Here is a 7928-nt window from a genome sequence, read left to right as displayed (position 1 = left end):
GGCGACCTTCCAGAGTCAGGTGTGGGGCCACCACCATAAGGGGAAGAGGACAAGGGAACTCCCAGGCAAGAGGGGAACCAGAGAAGAGTCTTACATAATAGCTAGGTGATGTTGCAGACAGCTTAGTCATGGATCTCGGAAGGGTAGCAGTGACTTGGGTTCTTAGGCTGAGGTTTGTCTTGCAGATGCTGGGCATACAAAACAGGCAGGCTCTAAATGGCTTAAAATATGGTTATTTAGGATACAGTTAAAGCAATTAGATGTGTAAAAATTTGAGTTTGGCAGAGGCAAGCTTTTGAGCTAGTGGTCCCAATCTGCTATGAAGTAAACAATATAGGGCCAATATGCAGGGGCCATTTTTAATCCATTTATGTAAACCTTTATCATCCTAACTTTTAACTCATTGACTTTTTCAATTAGAGCTGCTGAGATTCTACTTTATATTAAATAAAGTTCACTAATTAAGCTTTTAAATATTTCTGATATTTAAAAATTTTGACTTTTGCTACAGACAACAAAATTTTAAAGCTGTCATTATTAAGATAGATATATAGTGATTTTTTTTCAACAGATAGAAAGGTAATGCTTGGGATGTTTTAAGTAACTAGAGGTTGGGGAAGAAAATTGTGATGTGGCCAAAATTTCCAAGTTCTTAATGTGTTGGATTTTGTTTATTGAATTTTTTAAATAAAATACTTCAAAACTTCAGGGAAGTATACATTTCATTCATGTACTGAGGGGTAACAGAGTATGCCACTCCAAAATGTACTTTTGGCAAATGGATTATTTTGAGCTAAAGGGTATTGAGATCTATCATGAACAGCTCTAAAGTAAATTTCCATTTGTAGAGGTGTCTCCCTCTTCAGTATCTGAAAGAGAAGTACTCTTAAAACTCTTAACAAAGGAGAGGGCAAGGACTCAAATCTGCATAACAAACCTCACTAAACAGCTCTCACTAAAAGCTCATGCTTTTCTTTTTTTTTTTTTTTTTTGCGGTATGCGGGCTTCTCACTGCTGTGGCCTCTCCCGTTGCGGAGCACAGGCTCCAGACGCGCAGGCCCAGCGGCCATGGCTCACGGGCCCAGCCGCTCCGCGGCATGCGGGATCCTCCCGGACCGGGGCACGAACCCACGTCCCCTGCATCGGCAGGCGGACTCTCAACCACTGCGCCACCAGGGAAGCCCTCATGCTTTTCTTGATCACCTTCTTATAACTTGCCTCTCCCACCCAGAAGCTCCAAACCTGTTTTCCTTTGTTGGTATTAAAACCCAAGTTCTAACCCTCTCTTTAAGGTTACTCATCATTGAGGGTTCTTATTCGTACATGTGCAATGCACATGTTAATTAGCTTGTTTTTCTCTTGATAATATATTTTTGGCTAGTCTAGTTTACAGGAACCCAGCTGGAGAACCAAGATGGGCATAGGAAGAGATTTTTCCTTCCCTACGGAATATACTAATGTAGGGGAGAAAAAATTAATTTTCTCTCTACCTTTCTGAGTTCTTGGCTGACACCCCTGTAGTAAAAGACTGATTAACAAGAAAAACAAACAGAAGTTTCACATATATACCTCATGTATACATGGGAGATACCCAGGGGAAAATGAGTAACTCCCTGAGGTGGACTAAGCCACAGGCTTAAATACCATTTTCAGCTCAAGACAAAAGAGAGAAAGAAGGGTGTGAGGAAGCCAGTTATGCGGAAGTTACCAGGAAAAGCATGGTAAACCAGGGTAAAATTTGTTATGTAGATTTAAGTCAGTGCCTTCTCCATTTGTCACCCCCCACCCCATCTTTGGCCTCTCTAGCCCAGTCTTAGCAAGAATCCTGCTAAGTCAGGTTAGTGAGAATGCTCCCACCCTTGATACCTGACTAAATTCTTTATCTTCCACTTTTGATGTATAAGCCCTTGGCCAATCTTCAGCAAGAATCCACCTGCCCTTGATGTCTCCACTAAGTAATTTTTCTTCCACTGACCCCGTCATTCCATTGTTTGGCTACAAATCCTCAGCTATCTTTGCTGTATTCAGAGTTGAGCCTGATCTCTCTCCCCCATTGCAATGCTCTTATTGCAATAGTCTTGAATAAAGTCTTCCTTACTGTAGTTCCTTACTTGTTAACGTTTTAACAAGTGTCAGAATAATTTTTCTTTCATAATACCACATAATCAATCCTAACATTCCTTTATACTTAAAAAAAATAAACCATTACATATGCAATTGATACACTAAAAAGATTATCGATCTTATTCATAACACAGCAATGAAATTAAAACCACACTGAGATTCTATTTAACAGACTGGCAAAAATCCAAAAGTTTGACAACATACTCCCCTGATGAAGCTGTGTAGAAAAAAGGAATTTACATCCATTGCTGACTGGGATGCAAAATGCCAACAGTTCCATGGAGGGGGAGGGCTATTTGATCATACTTAGCAAAATTACGTATGAACTTGCTATTTGACCTAAGAATCCAACTTCTGGAACATATCCTAAAACAAGATATCCATAACTATTCATTACAGCATTATTTGTAATAGCAAAAGATTGGAAACCACCCAGATGTCCATCAATAGGGAAGTAGTTGAATACATTATGGTATATGAAATAAAATTATATTTTATGGCAAGACAAGAAAAATTTAAACATAAAAAAATTTTCTCTGCTCTTTGGTCCCCTCTTCCCACCTCTACTGTGCATTGTGTATCTGCATTATGCATCGACCAAACCTCTCCACTGGCAGGAATACCTGCTCAACAATAAAGAGCAACATTTTCCTAGCCCCAACAAGCCAACTCCTTACAAGATAACATTCCTTCTTAATCTTGTATGGGGCCACAATGACCCATGACCCACTACACGCTAGATTATATTAACTGTCAATAATACATCATTTAACATACAGCCCTCTGTCTCAAAGAATTATACAACTGTGCTTTGACCTGTAAAAGGCAGAACAGTTCTTGGAGCTTTCTGAGAGACTGTTCCTGGGTTATAACCCTCAATTTGGCACAAGTGGGCTTTCCTGGTGGCACAGTGGTTAAGAATCCAGCTTCCAATGCAGGGGACATGGGTCCAAGCCCTGGTCTGGGAAGATCCCACATGCCACGGAGCAACTAAGCCCGTGTGCCACAACTACTGAGCCTGCACTCTAGTGTCCACGTGCCACAACTACTGAAGCCCGCGTGCCCAGAGCCCGTGCTCCGCAACGACAAGCCACCGCAATGAGAAGCCCACGCACCGCAACGAAGAGTAGCCTCCCCCAACTCACCACAACCAGAGAAAGCCTGCATGCAGCAACGAAAACCCAATGCAGCCCAAAATAAATAAAGTACGTAAATTTATTTTTAAAAAATTTGGCTCAAGTAAAATTTCCATTTCTTTCTTAGATCAAATGATTTTTTCATCAACAGGGACTAGTTGAATATATTGTGCTACATCTACACAATGAAGTACTGTGCAGAAATGAGGAATCTCTCTATATATATACTAGTATTGAGTGATCTCCATAATTTATTAGTAAGTAAAAAAAGGTGGGAAAAAGTATGCTACCAGTTATCTAAGAAAAAGGGAGATATGGATAAATGTACATGAACTATATTTTTTAGAATAAAAAAAATTTTTTTAAATGATAAATCATTGCCTACAGGGCAGGAAGGGAGTACAGGTGAGAATAAGGATTTTTCAGTGTGCAGGAAGGAAGGAAGTTGTACAATCAATGAGGTTAAATAAAACCTTGAATTCCTGAATTTGAATTGGAAGTTAGAGTTCATGATGCTCTTTTATTAAAAAAACCCAAAAGGCCATATTTACCCAACTGTGTCCACAGAACAGGTTATAAAAACAATACAACTCAATAACAATTAGTATCACAAACATTCAGATTATGGTCTTTAAATACCATTTCCCACTAAAGGAGCCAGAGCAATTTGAATAAATGGCTAATTATAGGTATTCGGTAAGAAATGTACAAAGCCAGCCAACAAAGCAATCAAAGACTACTATGGCCATGTCAAAAGGACTCAGGAGCCAACGTGAATAAGCTCCCATTGGCCTACTGACAATAACTGCAATGGATTATAACTCAAAAAATATGTTTAAAACCCTGGATTCACAATCATAGCTGTTCGCTTTTAGGGTTTTCATCCATCAGGAATTTTTTTTAACAGTTAGGTGATTATCTAATTTTATTTTTCATTAGAATAACCATTCATTATTACTTATTGACCAGTTAATCCTTTTCTCACTGATATGTAATACCAATGTCATACATCAAATTCACATATACATATATATCTTTTCTGGGCTATTTATCTTGCTCCTTTATTTGTCCATCCTTGTGCTAATACAATACTATCTGAATTACTATGACTTTACTATATAACTCGTTATCTAGTGGACAAGCCCCTTCAGTCTTATATTCCTCCTCAAATTGTCTTGGATCCTGTAAACATTTTTCTACATAAATGTGAAAAATATTAGTATAGCAACCTCAGCAGAAAAACACAACTTATTTTTAAAAATCACCAGCAATTCTACACTGGAAATATGAAAAAGATTAACTGAATAAGTGGGTAACTGAATAGATTTAACACTCAACTACAAGGTTATACAGGATTAAAAGTTATAAAGTAGTATTTATTATACCTGAATGTTATTACGTGGTTTCTTGGGGAAAATATATAAGGACTTTGAGTTTTTGAAATATGAATTTTCCCCTATACTTTTTTGGTAAGGACAAGAACTGAAAAAGAGAAATAATTTTGAATAATCTTGAATCCAGAATGAACAATTCTTGCTAATATATATTTTCCCACACATAAAAAGAAAGTCCTGTAACTTTCCCAGAAATTGCAACTTGAACTACATACTGAACTACTATCAAAACTCATGTGCATATTTGGAAGTTTTTAGTCATTGGGAGCCATGACATTTCTTTTCTCTGTATCACAAACTGTTACAAATACTTTCTTTTTACTATTAACCCTGGAACAGAAGCCCTCCTATTCTGTGACTGATTGGCAAGCAGAAATGACAGGGACAGGAAATGGGAAACGGTTCAGGGTCTTGGAATTCCCCCGGCTGCCTAATTAAGTGGCTTGTTATTTGGAAGTTTTTGAAATATTTGCCCCCTGGAATTCCCCTGAAAGAAGAAAACATTTGATTTCATTGACAAAGAGTGTCTTCACAGAACATAAACTAAAAAATTCTCTCGCTGCAATGCAGCAAATATTTACTGTGCTCACCGCACTGCTAGGGAGGGGGGAGAAAAACGTCCCTGACTAGGAAAACCAAGATTTTGTATTTACAATTTTTCTATCAGTTAACTAGTTAAACATGTCATTGACACAGGGCTCCTCTGTGGTTCACGTATGATTTATATTTACACACGTATATGAGTGTATACACTCCATCCTAGTCACATTCAGGAAAAAAAAAAAAGGGGAGTGAAGCCTGGCCTGAAGCACCGTTCCCGTTGCTAGTGATGAGCTTCTGAAATGAGGACACTTTCGTCAGTGCATTCGCCTCCAGAACAGAAAAACGAAAGTTTAAAAATAAAAGATACGGTGGTTGATTATAAAAGAGATATACTCCCCAAAAGACTATAAAATCAAAGCTTCAAAATTAATCCTCTGATGCTGTTCTGCTTTCGAACACTCGTCTTTTTTCCATTTTCACAGCCAGCTGTTTAAGGTTGACATCACAGAACTGCTGAGGAAAACGGTTACAATCATTCACTTAATCGAGCCGAAACGCCGCCGGGTTGACTCCACCCCCGGACGCGGTCACCCACGCCGAGGGGAGGCCCCACTAGAGGAATCCGGCTCGGGTTAGACCCCAACCGGGTGACGCGGGGGAGACGCTCACCGCCCGCGCTGGGGCGTTTCCGCAAGGCTTCCCGCGATTCAAAACCTACGCCTCACGCTTCGCCACGTCCCCCTCAGAAGTATGTCAGGAACGGCGAGAGAAGGAAACGTCAAAAGTGCTCACGCGGCGAAATTAAAGGTTGGAACGCCGAGGGGACGCCCGGCCCCGCCGCCCCCGCGGGCTGACCGACTGCGTACGGCCTAGCGCGCGCTTCGGGCCGCGCTTCGCCTGCAGACTCCCCGGCGCCCTCGCGCGGCGTGACGCGATCCCGGCCGGCGCGCTGTCGTCACTGTGCGTCGGCGTGGGCCCTGCGCGGGCGGGGGGCTTTGGGAGCACGGGAGCCGAGCCGCCCGGCTTCTCGTTCTGTCGGCGTAGCAGCTCTTGGGGCTGTGGAGGACCCAGACTACCGCGCTGTTTCCGCGTTTGCTGCGCCGGCCCAGCGGTGAGTGCAGCTCCTTCCGGGCCCCGGCCGCGCGAGGCGGGTAGGGCCGCGCGGGCCGCGAGGGCCCGCTTCCCTGAGGCTGCAGCTGGGTGAGGGAAGACAGGGCCGGGGGCCGAGGCCGGGGTCGCAGTGAGCTCTCTGTTCTCTACTCTTCACTCTCGCCGAGGCTGTTTAATTCGGAAGCTCCAGCTCCAAGAATTGCGGTCGAAAACAATTTTTTTTCGATTGACCTGTTTGCAAGTCGGCTCTGGCCGCCGCCCACTTCTCCGGCCCTTGGACTCTGACCAAGATGTTGGTCACGTTTTTGCAGGGTTTTAAACTTGACCCTCGGTATTCCTTTGTTTAGTATGTTCAGACGGAGACAGTTGTGTGGCGGCAGATTTCCTATATCAGATAGTTGCAACCGCGCTCTGCCACTTTAGTGGTCTATTGTGTATTGTGAGAAACAGCTCCGGGAAATTAAGGGGTAAATTCCATAGTTTCTCTTATTTTCCTTTGCAGTCTGTCTCCCGCCTTCAACCCCCAAAGCCACAGTTTGCCTAAAGAGGGCAAATCCACCGTACGGTGCTTGTAGATAAAAATCTGTAAAGATAGGACACCAAGTTCTGGTGTAACGAAAGCATTCATGCAAGTCGTCACATTCCCAAGGCCAGTGTTTCACAAGTCATTATACTGTATATTGTTTTCACGTTGCTTTCTGTGGTTGTTGCTTTGGAATTGTGAGGGCATTGTAGAGTTGTAGGGTTGTATTGGTGGGTTCCTGATGCATTTACTCTCACTGGTCAGTTTGCCTAGTCCTGGAGAGACTTGACATTAAAAAAAAAAGTTACAGTCTATTATGCCATCTAAATAACTGCTGCACTGATGCTGATGGGTGCAGTCTCTTTTTCACCACTAGTCCCCCTTTGCCTCTAGCAAACTGCCAGAGATATTATCCTTAAACTATTAAAAGTTGTCACCAGAAGACGGGAGGAGACCAAGGCCAACATATGTTTCTATGTCCATCTGTCTTCAAAGTTGTGCATTAAAAAAAGTATTCTTAGTGCTATGGGGAGTATATTGCATTTATTTTGATTAAAAGCTTTTCTAATTAGTTTTGTTGACAAATAGCTGGAATGAAGCTGTATTTTCTAAAGTGTAAATCACTTTTAGAATTTACTAAATAAATTGAAAAGAATATAAATTGTATTCATCATGAAAATACAGTTTTCTAAAATAGCGTTTGTTTTTTCTTTTCAGATTTACAGCCCTGAAGAGTCTACTTTTTCCCCCTCATTTTTCCCCCTCCAGTAATAAATCCCATTATGGAGACTCAGAAACTTTATAAAGGGATATAGTTTGAATTCTGTGGAGTGTAATTTTGTGTATGAATTATACTTTTAAAATACGAAGCGTTTTCAGAAAGAAGGCTAGTAGAGTTAATTACTGGTTTATTATGCATGAGCAGTAATTTTGTTGGTAATACAGTACCTTAGGCATTTGTGATAACACTAGAAAGGACAAGCTGTATCTTGATAAGTTGATTTACCTTTAATTACAAAATGAATGATATTGTAGATGCATGATTCTTAAATGAAAAGCAAGCTATTTAATATTTTTGTAAGAAGTTTCAGCTGTGGA

The 7928-nt window shown here is 41.2% G+C and overlaps 1 protein-coding gene across 1 annotated transcript; it reads left to right on the top strand.

Annotated features, from left to right (window-relative positions):
* Window positions 1-1695: 1695 nt before the first annotated feature.
* LOC307055683 (uncharacterized protein) lies at window positions 1696-7616 on the top strand (the record flags this gene model as incomplete). The annotated part of the gene is made up of 3 exons (XM_079707860.1): window positions 1696-1721; window positions 6005-6308; window positions 7548-7616. 3 exons carry the CDS (start codon window positions 1696-1698, stop codon window positions 7599-7601), a joined length of 384 nt encoding a protein of 127 aa, XP_079563986.1. The 3' UTR covers window positions 7602-7616.
* Between the last annotated feature and the right edge of the window lie 312 nt (window positions 7617-7928).

Source organism: Hyperoodon ampullatus (assembly GCF_949752795.1).
Source record: "Hyperoodon ampullatus genome assembly, chromosome: 7".
NCBI lineage: Eukaryota > Metazoa > Chordata > Mammalia > Artiodactyla > Ziphiidae > Hyperoodon > Hyperoodon ampullatus.
The sequence above is the reverse complement of the archived record's forward strand: the minus strand, read 5'-3'. Positions and strand labels throughout refer to the sequence as shown.